We start from the raw sequence: 15,335 nt of genomic DNA, 5'->3' as shown, positions 1-15,335 counted from the left end.
ACTGACCTAGAAACAGATCACACAGAGAAACTGACCTAGGAACAGATCACACAGGGAGAAATTGACCTAGAAACAGATCACACAGAGAAACTGACCTAGGAACAGATCACACAGGGAGAAATTGACCTAGAAACAGATCACACAGAGAAACTGACCTAGGAACAGATCACACAGAGAAACTGACCTAGAAACAGATCAGACATAGAAACTGACCTAGGAACAGATCAGACATAGAAACTGACCTAGGAACAGATCACACACAGAGAAACTGACCTAGGAACAGATCACACACAGAGAAACTGACCTAGGAACAGATCACACAGAGAGAAACTGACCTAGAAACAGATCACACACAGAGAAACTGACCTAGGAACAGATCACACACAGAGAAACTGACCTAGGAACAGATCACACACAGAGAAACTGACCTAGGAACAGATCACACAGAGAAACTGACCTAGGAACAGATCACACAGAGAAACTGACCTAGGAACAGATCACACACAGAGAAACTGACCTAGGAACAGATCACACAGAGAAACTGACCTAGGAACAGATCACACAGAGAAACTGACCTAGAAACAGATCACACGGAGAAACTGACCTAGGAACAGATCACACAGAGAAACTGACCTAGGAACAGATCACACAGAGAAACTGACCTAGGAACAGATCACACAGAGAAACTGACCTAGGAACAGATCACACAGAGAAACTGACCTAGGAACAGATCACACGCGCACACTGAGTTGACAGAACATTACAAACACCTGCTCTTTTCCATGACTTTCCATGACATAAGACTGATCATAGACTGACCAGGTGAATCCAGGTGAAAGATATGATCCCTTATTGATGTCACCTGTTAAATCAAATCAGCGTAGATGAAGGGGAGGAGACAGGTTCACTTATTTGGGATAGGGGGCGGTATTTTGACATCCGGGAAGAAAAGCGTACCCAAAGTAAACTGCCTGCTACTCAGGCCCAGAAGCTAGGATATGCATATAATTGGTAGATTTGGATAGAAAACACTCTGAAGATTCTAAAACTGTTAAAATAATGTCTGTGAGTATAACAGAAGTGAAATGGCAGGCGAAACCCCGAGGACAACTCCCCCCCCCAAAAAAAACAAATGTCATCCTACCACTGATTTCAATGGCTGGCACTTTTATAATAGGGCGAAATCGTGCCCGATTGCAGTTCCTAGGGCTTCCACTAGATGTCAACAGTATTTATAAAGAGTTTCAGGCTGGTTTTTGGAAAAATGCGCCAGAAATGTTAGTTTTTCTAGGTGGCTCCCATTTTGTCTGTAGTGTTTCCAAGCGCGTGGAAGAGAGCGCCTTCTCTGGTATTTTCCTCCGGTAAAGACAATAACGATTCTCCGTCTTAAATGTTATCGTTTATTTGCGTATTAGGGTACCTAAGGTTTGATTATAAACGTTGATTGACTTGTTTGGATAAGTTTATTGGTAACGTTTGTGATTCATTTTGTATGCATTTTGAAGGAGGGAAACCGAGTGGATTATTGACTGAAGCGCGCCAGCTAAACTGAGTTTTTATGAATATAAAGAAGGACATTATCGAACAAAAGGTCCATTCGTAATGTAACTGGGACCTTTTGGAGTCCCACTAATCCGCAAGAAGTTAAAGAAGGATTTTTAAGCCATGAGACAATTGAGACATGGATTGTGTATGTGTGCCTTTCAGAGGGTAAATGGGGAAGATAAAATATTGAAGTGCCTTTGAACGGTGTATGGTAGTAGGTGACAGGCGCATCAGTTTGTGTCAAGAACTGCAACGCTGCTGGGTTCTTCACGCTCAACAGTTTCCTGTGTCTATCAAGAATTGTCCACCACCCAAAGGACATCCAGCCAACTTGACACAACTGTGAGAAGCATTGGAGTCGACATGGGCCAGCATCCCTGTGGAATGGTGTTAACACCTTGTAGAGTCCATGCCCTGACTAATTGAGGCTGTTCTGAGGGCAAAAGGGGGTGCAACTCAATATCAGGAAGGTGTTCCTAATGTTTTGTGCAGTCAGTGTATACAGTCAATACACACTCTGCTGCTCTAGGACCAGAGTCCCACAGAAACTGACCTCGGGTGTGTGTGTGTGTAGGTGGGTGTGTGTGTTTCGTACCCAGTACTCGTCCCCTGGTGTCCAGACTCAGTCGTGGTAGTTGTGGCCCCAGATGGTCCCTCAGGGCTCCTAGAGCCTCCTCCAGCCACTGGGTCTGCCAGCTCCATCCCTGTAACACACCCTCACACACGTAGCGCTGGGCGGGGGACGCACACACACCGCTAACCCCGGTCCTGGCCCTGTCACCACTGCTACACGACCACTCACTCAGGACTGGAGGGAGGAGGAGAGAGAAAGAGAGCCTTCATTTGGATTGGCCTCTATTAAACATAGTCAATAGATGTTCAAACTTGATATACAATAACTTGCTATGGTCGGGGTTAGGGTCAGGGCTTCCTCCCTGACTCACTGTTCTGGAAGCATCCCTTCCTCCCCGACTCACTGTTCTGGAAGCATCCCTTCCTCCCCGACTCACTGTTCTGGAAGCATCCCTTCCTCCCCGACTCACTGTTCTGGAAGCATCCCTTCCTCCCCGACTCACTGTTCTGGAAGCATCCCTTCCTCCCCGACTCACTGTTCTGGAAGCATCCCTTCCTCCCCGACTCACTGTTCTGGAAGCATCCCTTCCTCCCCGACTCACTGTTCTGGAAGCATCCCTTCCTCCCCGACTCACTGTTCTGGAAGCATCCCTTCCTCCCCGACTCACTGTTCTGGAAGCATCCCTTCCTCCCCGACTCACTGTTCTGGAAGCATCCCTTCCTCCCCGACTCACTGTTCTGGAAGCATCCCTTCCTCCCCGACTCACTGTTCTGGAAGCATCCCTCCCTCCCCGACTCACTGTTCTGGAAGCATCCCTTCCTCCCCGACTCACTGTTCTGGAAGCATCCCTCCCTCCCCGACTCACTGTTCTGGAAGCATCCCTTCCTCCCCGACTCACTGTTCTGGAAGCATCCCTTCCTCCCCGACTCACTGTTCTGGAAGCATCCCTTCCTCCCCGACTCACTGTTCTGGAAGCATCCCTTCCTCCCCGACTCACTGTTCTGGAAGCATCCCTTCCTCCCCGACTCACTGTTCTGGAAGCATCCCTTCCTCCCCGACTCACTGTTCTGGAAGCATCCTTTCCTCCCCGACTCACTGTTCTGGAAGCATCCCTTCCTCCCCGGCTCACTGTTCTGGAAGCATCCCTTCCTCCCCGGCTCACTGTTCTGGAAGCATCCCGTCCTCCCCGACTCACAGTTCTGGAAGCATCCCTTCCTCCCTGACTCACTGTTCTGGAAGCATCCCTTCCTCCCTGACTCACTGTTCTGGAAGCATCCCTTCCTCCCTGGCTCACTGTTCTGGAAGCATCCCTTCCTCCCTGACTCACTGTTCTGGAAGCATCCCTTCCTCCCCGACTCACTGTTCTGGAAGCATCCCTTCCTCCCTGACTCACTGTTCTGGAAGCATCCCTTCCTCCCTGACTCACTGTTCTGGAAGCATCCCTTCCTCCCTGTTCTGGAAGCATCCCTTCCTCCCTGTTCTGGAAGCATCCCTTCCTCCCCGACTCACTGTTCTGGAAGCATCCCTTCCTCCCCGACTCACTGTTCTGGAAGCATCCCTTCCTCCCCGACTCACTGTTCTGGAAGCATCCCTTCCTCCCCGACTCACTGTTCTGGAAGCATCCCTTCCTCCCCGACTCACTGTTCTGGAAGCATCCCTTCCTCCCCGACTCACTGTTCTGGAAGCATCCCTTCCTCCCCGACTCACTGTTCTGGAAGCATCCCTTCCTCCCCGACTCACTGTTCTGGAAGCATCCCTTCCTCCCCGACTCACTGTTCTGGAAGCATCCCTTCCTCCCCGACTCACTGTTCTGGAAGCATCCCTTCCTCCCCGACTCACTGTTCTGGAAGCATCCCTTCCTCCCTGACTCACTGTTCTGGAAGCATCCCTTCCTCCCTGACTCACTGTTCTGGAAGCATCCCTTCCTCCCTGTTCTGGAAGCATCCCTTCCTCCCTGTTCTGGAAGCATCCCTTCCTCCCCGACTCACTGTTCTGGAAGCATCCCTTCCTCCCCGACTCACTGTTCTGGAAGCATCCCTTCCTCCCCGACTCACTGTTCTGGAAGCATCCCTTCCTCCCCGACTCACTGTTCTGGAAGCATCCCTTCCTCCCCGACTCACTGTTCTGGAAGCATCCCTTCCTCCCCGACTCACTGTTCTGGAAGCATCCCTTCCTCCCCGACTCACTGTTCTGGAAGCATCCCTTCCTCCCTGACTCACTGTTCTGGAAGCATCCCTTCCTCCCTGACTCACTGTTCTGGAAGCATCCCTTCCTCCCTGACTCACTGTTCTGGAAGCATCCCTTCCTCCCCGACTCACTGTTCTGGAAGCATCCCTTCCTCCCCGACTCACTGTTCTGGAAGCATCCCTTCCTCCCCAGCTCACTGTTCTGGAAGCATCCCTTCCTGACTCACTGTTCTGGAAGCATCCCTTCCTCCCTGACTCACTGTTCTGGAAGCATCCCTTCCTCCCTGACTCACTGTTCTGGAAGCATCCCTTCCTCCCTGACTCACTGTTCTGGAAGCATCCCTTCCTCCCCGACTCACTGTTCTGGAAGCATCCCTTCCTCCTTGACTCACTGTTCTGGAAGCATCCCTTCCTCCCCGACTCATTGTTCTGGAAGCATCCCTTCCTCCCCGACTCACTGTTCTGGAAGCATCCCTTCCTCCCCGACTCACTGTTCTGGAAGCATCCCTTCCTCCCCGACTCACTGTTCTGGAAGCATCCCTTCCTCCCCGACTCACTGTTCTGGAAGCATCCCTTCCTCCCCGACTCACTGTTCTGGAAGCATCCCTTCCTCCCCGACTCACTGTTCTGGAAGCATCCCTTCCTCCCCGACTCACTGTTCTGGAAGCATCCCTTCCTCCCCGACTCACTGTTCTGGAAGCATCCCTTCCTCCCCGACTCACTGTTCTGGAAGCATCCGGTGGCCATCCCAGTAGGAGCGGAGACCTCTAGCTCTGTCAGAGTAGACAGAGACTGGACCAGCAGCACTCCTCTGGCTGAGAGAGAAAGAGAGAGAGGTGGGAGGGAGAGAGAGATGCAGAGAGAGAGAGAGACACAGAGAGACAGAGAGAGAAGAATGGGAGTGTTAGTGCCGTCGGTTTGTAGTTTTTCTCTGTGCTTGAGTGACTGATTTGTAGAATTTTTTGTGTGGATGGATGTATTTTGTATTGTGTGTTAGCTGCTATTGATACCATGTAATGTCGCCATTTCTGAATTTGAAAATAAACCATTCTCTCGATCTACACACCAGACGCTGCGAGGGGACAGAAGATGTCCACCCCTCCTCCCTCCTCAGGTGGAACGACCCAGCCACACAGCTTTTCCCAGAATTCCCTGTAGTCAGGGGTCAGCACACTCCTCTCTGTCACCTTGCAGCCTGGGGTCAAAGAGAGATCAAAGGTCAAGCAGTGACTATGCCCTTCAGTGAACTTTGATCCCTGATCCCGGTGTTCCATCCTCACCTTGAAGCAGAGTGATCTCCTCCGTACCTCCAGGAGCCAGCACCCCAAGTCTCTGAGCTCGCTGCCCACCCAGAGCCCTCTCTGCCTGGGATAACAGAGCCTGGAGGGACCCTCTGTGGTCGTATAGAACCACCACCACTCCTACTCTCACACCACACAGGACCAACTAGGAGACGAGAGATGTCATTCCAATTCTTGTCAATGCTTTTTAAATGAGGAACATTTGGAATTGGAGTTTGGTTTACTTCCTGAATTGACTGAAATTCAAATGTAATTGACCTGAACCTTGTAATTGATAACCTTAATAGTTGACCATATCAGTACTCTCCCTGCTCCAAATGTCTCACCTCGTAGGCAGGTATCCTGTTGGACAGCAGTAGCAGAAGAGGTGGTGATGGTGAGAGAGAGGGAGAGGCTCTGGGTCTGCTACTGGTGGAAGTGGACCAACCTCCTCTGCTCATACTGTCCCTGAAACCATACAGTATCAAACACACGTTATATACACTGTCCCTGAAACCATACAGTATCAAACACACGTTATATACACTGGCCCTGAAACCATACAGTATCAAACACACGTTATATACACTGTCCCTGAAACCATACAGTATCAAACACACGTTATATACACTGGCCCTGAAACCATACAGTATCAAACACACGTTATATACACTGTCCCTGAAACCATACAGTATCAAACACACGTTATATACACTGTCCCTGAAACCATACAGTATCAAACACACGTTATATACACTGGCCCTGAAACCATACAGTATCAAACACACGTTATATACACTGGCCCTGAAACCATACAGTATCAAACACACGTTATATACACTGTCCCTGAAACCATACAGTATCAAACACACGTTATATACACTGGCCCTGAAACCATACAGTATCAAACACACGTTATATACACTGGCCCTGAAACCATACAGTATCAAACACACGTTATATACACTGGCCCTGAAACCATACAGTATCAAACACACGTTATATACACTGGCCCTGAAACCATACAGTATCAAACACACGTTATATACACTGGCCCTGAAACCATACAGTATCAAACACACGTTATATACACTGGCCCTGAAACCATACAGTATCAAACACACGTTATATACACTGGCCCTGAAATATACAGTATCAAACACACGTTATATACACTGGCCCTGAAACCATACAGTATCAAACACACGTTATATACACTGGCCCTGAAACCATACAGTATCAAACACACGTTATATACACTGGCCCTGAAATATACAGTATCAAACACACGTTATATACACTGGCCCTGAAATATACAGTATCAAACACACGTTATATACACTGGCCCTGAAATATACAGTATCAAACACACGTTATATACACTGGCCCTGAAATATACAGTATCAAACACACGTTATATACACTGGCCCTGAAATATACAGTATCAAACACACGTTATATACACTGGCCCTGAAATATACAGTATCAAACACACGTTATATACACTGGCCCTGAAACCATACAGTATCAAACACACGTTATATACACTGGCCCTGAAATATACAGTATCAAACACACGTTATATACACTGGCCCTGAAATATACAGTATCAAACACACGTTATATACACTGGCCCTGAAATATACAGTATCAAACACACATTATATACACTGGCCCTGAAACCATACAGTATCAAACACACGTTATATACACTGGCCCTGAAATATACAGTATCAAACACACGTTATATACACTGGCCCTGAAACCATACAGTATCAAACACACGTTATATACACTGGCCCTGAAATATACAGTATCAAACACACGTTATATACACTGGCCCTGAAATATACAGTATCAAACACACGTTATATACACTGGCCCTGAAATATACAGTATCAAACACACATTATATACACTGGCCCTGAAACCATACAGTATCAAACACACGTTATATACACTGGCCCTGAAATATACAGTATCAAACACACGTTATATACACTGGCCCTGAAATATACAGTATCAGACACACGTTATATACACTGGCCCTGAAATATACAGTATCAAACACACGTTATATACACTGGCCCTGAAATATACAGTATCAAACACACGTTATATACACTGGCCCTGAAATATACAGTATCAAACACACGTTATATACACTGGCCCTGAAATATACAGTATCAAACACACATTATATACACTGGCCCTGAAACCATACAGTATCAAACACACGTTATATACACTGGCCCTGAAATATACAGTATCAAACACACGTTATATACACTGGCCCTGAAATATACAGTATCAAACACACGTTATATACACTGGCCCTGAAATATACAGTATCAAACACACATTATATACACTGGCCCTGAAACCATACAGTATCAAACACACGTTATATACACTGGCCCTGAAATATACAGTATCAAACACACGTTATATACACTGGCCCTGAAATATACAGTATCAGACACACGTTATATACACTGGCCCTGAAATATACAGTATCAAACACACGTTATATACACTGGCCCTGAAATATACAGTATCAAACACACGTTATATACACTGGCCCTGAAATATACAGTATCAAACACACGTTATATACACTGGCCCTGAAATATACAGTATCAAACACACATTATATACACTGGCCCTGAAACCATACAGTATCAAACACACGTTATATACACTGGCCCTGAAATATACAGTATCAAACACACGTTATATACACTGGCCCTGAAATATACAGTATCAGACACACGTTATATACACTGGCCCTGAAATATACAGTATCAGACACACGTTATATACACTGGCCCTGAAATATACAGTATCAAACACACGTTATATACACTGGCCCTGAAATATACAGTATCAAACACACGTTATATACACTGGCCCTGAAATATAGAGTATCAAACACACATTATATACACTGTCCCTGAAACCATACAGTATCAAACACACGTTATATACACTGGCCCTGAAATATACAGTATCAAACACACGTTATATACACTGGCCCTGAAATATACAGTATCAAACACACGTTATATACACTGGCCCTGAAATATACAGTATCAAACACACGTTATATACACTGGCCCTGAAATATACAGTATCAAACACACGTTATATACACTGGCCCTGAAACCATACAGTATCAAACACACGTTATATACACTGGCCCTGAAATATACAGTATCAAACACACGTTATATACACTGGCCCTGAAATATACAGTATCAAACACACGTTATATACACTGGCCCTGAAATATACAGTATCAAACACACATTATATACACTGGCCCTGAAACCATACAGTATCAAACACACGTTATATACACTGGCCCTGAAATATACAGTATCAAACACACGTTATATACACTGGCCCTGAAATATACAGTATCAGACACACGTTATATACACTGGCCCTGAAATATACAGTATCAAACACACGTTATATACACTGGCCCTGAAATATACAGTATCAAACACACGTTATATACACTGGCCCTGAAACCATACAGTATCAAACACACGTTATATACACTGGCCCTGAAACCATACAGTATCAAACACACGTTATATACACTGGCCCTGAAATATACAGTATCAAACACACGTTATATACACTGGCCCTGAAATATACAGTATCAAACACACGTTATATACACTGGCCCTGAAATATACAGTATCAAACACACATTATATACACTGGCCCTGAAACCATACAGTATCAAACACACGTTATATACACTGGCCCTGAAATATACAGTATCAAACACACGTTATATACACTGGCCCTGAAACCATACAGTATCAAACACACGTTATATACACTGGCCCTGAAATATACAGTATCAAACACACGTTATATACACTGGCCCTGAAATATACAGTATCAAACACACGTTATATACACTGGCCCTGAAATATACAGTATCAAACACACATTATATACACTGGCCCTGAAACCATACAGTATCAAACACACGTTATATACACTGGCCCTGAAATATACAGTATCAAACACACGTTATATACACTGGCCCTGAAATATACAGTATCAGACACACGTTATATACACTGGCCCTGAAATATACAGTATCAAACACACGTTATATACACTGGCCCTGAAATATACAGTATCAAACACACGTTATATACACTGGCCCTGAAATATACAGTATCAAACACACGTTATATACACTGGCCCTGAAATATACAGTATCAAACACACATTATATACACTGGCCCTGAAACCATACAGTATCAAACACACGTTATATACACTGGCCCTGAAATATACAGTATCAAACACACGTTATATACACTGGCCCTGAAATATACAGTATCAAACACACGTTATATACACTGGCCCTGAAATATACAGTATCAAACACACATTATATACACTGGCCCTGAAACCATACAGTATCAAACACACGTTATATACACTGGCCCTGAAATATACAGTATCAAACACACGTTATATACACTGGCCCTGAAATATACAGTATCAGACACACGTTATATACACTGGCCCTGAAATATACAGTATCAAACACACGTTATATACACTGGCCCTGAAATATACAGTATCAAACACACGTTATATACACTGGCCCTGAAATATACAGTATCAAACACACGTTATATACACTGGCCCTGAAATATACAGTATCAAACACACATTATATACACTGGCCCTGAAACCATACAGTATCAAACACACGTTATATACACTGGCCCTGAAATATACAGTATCAAACACACGTTATATACACTGGCCCTGAAATATACAGTATCAGACACACGTTATATACACTGGCCCTGAAATATACAGTATCAGACACACGTTATATACACTGGCCCTGAAATATACAGTATCAAACACACGTTATATACACTGGCCCTGAAATATACAGTATCAAACACACGTTATATACACTGGCCCTGAAATATAGAGTATCAAACACACATTATATACACTGTCCCTGAAACCATACAGTATCAAACACACGTTATATACACTGGCCCTGAAATATACAGTATCAAACACACGTTATATACACTGGCCCTGAAATATACAGTATCAAACACACGTTATATACACTGGCCCTGAAATATACAGTATCAAACACACGTTATATACACTGGCCCTGAAATATACAGTATCAAACACACGTTATATACACTGGCCCTGAAACCATACAGTATCAAACACACGTTATATACACTGGCCCTGAAATATACAGTATCAAACACACGTTATATACACTGGCCCTGAAATATACAGTATCAAACACACGTTATATACACTGGCCCTGAAATATACAGTATCAAACACACATTATATACACTGGCCCTGAAACCATACAGTATCAAACACACGTTATATACACTGGCCCTGAAATATACAGTATCAAACACACGTTATATACACTGGCCCTGAAATATACAGTATCAGACACACGTTATATACACTGGCCCTGAAATATACAGTATCAAACACACGTTATATACACTGGCCCTGAAATATACAGTATCAAACACACGTTATATACACTGGCCCTGAAATATACAGTATCAAACACACGTTATATACACTGGCCCTGAAATATACAGTATCAAACACACATTATATACACTGGCCCTGAAACCATACAGTATCAAACACACGTTATATACACTGGCCCTGAAATATACAGTATCAAACACACGTTATATACACTGGCCCTGAAATATACAGTATCAGACACACGTTATATACACTGGCCCTGAAATATACAGTATCAAACACACGTTATATACAGTATCAAACACACGTTATATACACTGGCCCTGAAATATACAGTATCAAACACACATTATATACACTGTCCCTGAAACCATACAGTATCAAACACACGTTATATACAATGGCCCTGAAATATACAGTATCAGACACACACATTATATACACTGGCCCTGAAACCATACAGTATCAAACACACGTTATATACACTGGCCCTGAAATATACAGTATCAGACACACACATTATATACACTGGCCCTGAAACCATACAGTATCAAACACACGTTATATACACTGGCCCTGAAATATACAGTATCAGACACACGTTATATACACTGGCCCTGAAATATACAGTATCAGACACACGTTATATACACTGGCCCTGAAACCATACAGTATCAAACACACGTTATATACACTGGCCCTGAAATATACAGTATCAGACACACGTTATATACACTGGCCCTGAAATATACAGTATCAGACACACGTTATATACACTGGCCCTGAAATATACAGTATCAGACACACACATTATATACACTGGCCCTGAAACCATACAGTATCAAACACACGTTATATACACTGGCCCTGAAATATACAGTATCAGACACACGTTATATACACTGGCCCTGAAATATACAGTATCAAACACACGTTATATACACTGGCCCTGAAATATACAGTATCAAACACACGTTATATACACTGGCCCTGAAATATACAGTATCAGACACACGTTATATACACTGGCCCTGAAATATACAGTATCAGACACACGTTATATACACTGGCCCTGAAATATACAGTATCAAACACACGTTATATACACTGGCCCTGAAATATACAGTATCAAACACACGTTATATACACTGGCCCTGAAATATACAGTATCAAACACACATTATATACACTGTCCCTGAAACCATACAGTATCAAACACACGTTATATACACTGGCCCTGAAATATACAGTATCAGACACACACATTATATACACTGGCCCTGAAACCATACAGTATCAAACACACGTTATATACACTGGCCCTGAAATATACAGTATCAGACACACACATTATATACACTGGCCCTGAAACCATACAGTATCAAACACACGTTATATACACTGGCCCTGAAATATACAGTATCAGACACACACATTATATACACTGGCCCTGAAACCATACAGTATCAAATACAGGTTATACACACTGTTCATGAACCAAACACACACACACACACACACACACACACACACACACACACACACACACACACACACACACACACACACACACACTGTCCCATGAACCAAACAGGTGAGGTCTATATCTATGATTGGGCACGGCCTCTCACCTCATGGCCTGGGACCTCACATGGCTGGAGAGCTGGGTCTTCTCCAGGGTCAGAGTGGGGGTCAAGTTAAGGCTGACGTCAGGGGTTAAACAGAAACGTCCCGTTCTGTCTGACAACCAGGAGGGAGAGGCCTGAAAGCTCCTCGTTCTCCCAGGCACCAGCCTCTCTCCCTGGGGACGGCTGACCACTATTCCCCCTGGTCTGTTGCTGTTGCTCCTCCAGGCTGGTCTGGACTTCAGCGAAGCTCCTGGGGAGAACACAGAGAAAGGAGATATCATCCACCCTGGCTGCCACCTCTGATCCCAACTCTGTATGTAATCCATCATCCACCCTGGCTGCCACCTCTGACCCCAACTCTGTATCTAATCCATCATCCACCCTGGCTGCCACCTCTGACCCCAACTCTGTATGTAATCCAACAAAGTAATAGAGATGCTTCTATCCAAAGCCACTATCCTGGCCTCATGCTCTACCAGCTGGGTCATACAGCACCACAAAGCTGATCCTCTCCTCTCCCTTCTGCTCCTCTCCTCCTCTCTCCTCCTCTTGTCCTCTGTCACTCTTCTGCTCCTCTCCTCCTCTACCCTTCTCCACCACTCTCATCCTCTCCTCCTCTACCCCTCTCCACCACTCTCATCCTCTCCTCCTCTTGTCCTCCCAGTCACTCTTCTGCTCCTCCTCTCTCTCCTCCAATCTCCTCCTCTCCTCCACTCTCTCCTCTCCTCAACTCTCATCCTCCACTCTCATCCTCTCCTCCACTCTCTACCCTCCTCTCCTCCACTCTCCTCTCCTCTTCTCACTCACTCTTCTGCTCCTCCACTCTCTCCCTGATGGTGTGTCTGATCCTCCTCTCCCTGCGTCTCTCCTCCTCCTCCTCCCGCTCTCCTGAGCAGGGCATGTTGAGGGTGCCGTACGTTTGTGCTGCCTCTCTGGGTGTCAGCCAGTCCAGAGTGGACACACAGGACACATAGTGGCTCTTCCAGCCACCATACTCTCTGTCCCCTGGATTATAGGGCAGGAACCAGCCCCGGCGCACACACCTCACCGACCAGAGACAGTCCTACGGAGAGAGAGGAGGTGTGTGTGTGTGTGTGTGTGGGGGAGGGGGTTAACCTCACACACACAGTACTAAAGGGAGAAAGAGGAAGAGAGAGAGAGGGAGCGATGGAGAAAGATAACGAGCCCTAACCTCTAACCTCTCACCCCTCACCTGTTCAGCCAGGACCCTCCAATGCCAGCTGACCTGTGCGGCAGAGCAGAGGTCACGAGGGGTCAGGAATGACATCACATAAAGAGACAGGAACCGTGGCAACACGGAGGTGAAGTCCACGCGCATCACCGGCACGATCTGCATCAGCCAATCCCTGCAGGACCTGGGGTCACGGAGTCAGAGATTAGAGCCCCTCGTGGAAAAAGTACTACTGAATTACTACACAAGATCAACAGCAAACTAACAAGGTTTATACTAGTGGATTACTACACAAGATCAACAGCAAACTAACAAGGTTTATACTAGTGGATTACTACACAAGATCAACAGCAAACTAACAAGGTTTATACTACTGAATTACTACACAATTACTACACAAGATCAACAGCAAACTAACAAGGTTTTTACTACTGAATTACTACACATCATTACTACACAAGATCAACAGCAAACTAACAAGGTTTTTACTAGTGATTTGCTATTGAGATATGTAGGAAACCAGTGGTGTTTTATGTATGTAATGTAACGTTTTATGTAACGTTAGTCATTTAAAGTGGTAATGAGTGATGCATTGGGGCGTATCACTAATGGTGACCATTAGTATCACTAGTATTAGTATCACTAGTACCATTAGTATCACTAGTATTAGTATCACTAGTACCATTAGTATCATTAGTATTAGTATCACTAGTACTATTAGTATCACTAGTATTAGTATCACTAGTACCATTAGTATCATTATCACTAGTACCATTAGTATCACTAGTATTAGTATCACTAGTACCATTAGTATCATTAGTATTAGTATCACTAGTACCATTAGTATCATTAGTATTAGTATCACTAGCACCATTAGTATCATTAGTATTAGTATCACTAGTATCATTAGTATTAGTATCACTAGTAGTCATTAGTATTAGTATCACTAGTATCATTAGTATTAGTATCACTAGTACCATTAGTATCATTAGTATTAGTATCATTAGTATTAGTATCACTAGTACCATTAGTATTAGTATCACTAGTACCATTAGTATCACTAATGGTCAGCGCTCTATATTTCCTATTTAAATCCCTGCATCATTCTTCCTTAATGACTAATGAGCAACTACTGAGCGTTTGGGTGTCTGCTACATAAAACCTACTCAATTCCCTCATGTTTTACTATTGAATTACTACACGACGCCTACACATTACCGCTGTATCATACTCAATTCCCACATGTTCATCACACAATAAATAAACTTCTCCAAACTTATTTGCAATTGTTTTTATTTAATAAATTCATTCATTACAAAAAACATTTTTTAAATCCATTTGAGGCCTTGTCTTCGTTCAGCTTTGAGTTAACTATCGTCAGATCCTCTTCCA

The 15,335-nt window shown here is 44.3% G+C and overlaps 1 protein-coding gene across 1 annotated transcript in view; it reads right to left on the bottom strand.

Annotated features, from left to right (window-relative positions):
• LOC139563465 (epithelial cell-transforming sequence 2 oncogene-like) overlaps positions 1 to 15,335 on the bottom strand; it is a 45,776-nt gene that overhangs the window by 21,032 nt on the left and 9,409 nt on the right. The window contains exons 3-11 of the mRNA XM_071382164.1: positions 13,965 to 14,127; positions 13,559 to 13,814; positions 12,755 to 13,001; positions 5,933 to 6,053; positions 5,586 to 5,751; positions 5,372 to 5,500; positions 5,028 to 5,120; positions 2,141 to 2,353; positions 1 to 6 (exon numbers count right to left, since the gene is read on the bottom strand). The exon at positions 1 to 6 is cut by the window's left edge and continues 95 nt beyond it. Coding sequence (XP_071238265.1) covers positions 1 to 6; positions 2,141 to 2,353; positions 5,028 to 5,120; positions 5,372 to 5,500; positions 5,586 to 5,751; positions 5,933 to 6,053; positions 12,755 to 13,001; positions 13,559 to 13,814; positions 13,965 to 14,127 — 1,394 coding nt within the window. The remainder of the gene's footprint in view (positions 7 to 2,140; positions 2,354 to 5,027; positions 5,121 to 5,371; positions 5,501 to 5,585; positions 5,752 to 5,932; positions 6,054 to 12,754; positions 13,002 to 13,558; positions 13,815 to 13,964; positions 14,128 to 15,335) is intronic.

Source organism: Salvelinus alpinus, chromosome 34, assembly GCF_045679555.1.
Source record: "Salvelinus alpinus chromosome 34, SLU_Salpinus.1, whole genome shotgun sequence".
NCBI classification, from domain to species: Eukaryota; Metazoa; Chordata; class Actinopteri; order Salmoniformes; family Salmonidae; genus Salvelinus; species Salvelinus alpinus.
This window is presented reverse-complemented; position numbering and strand designations above follow the sequence as displayed.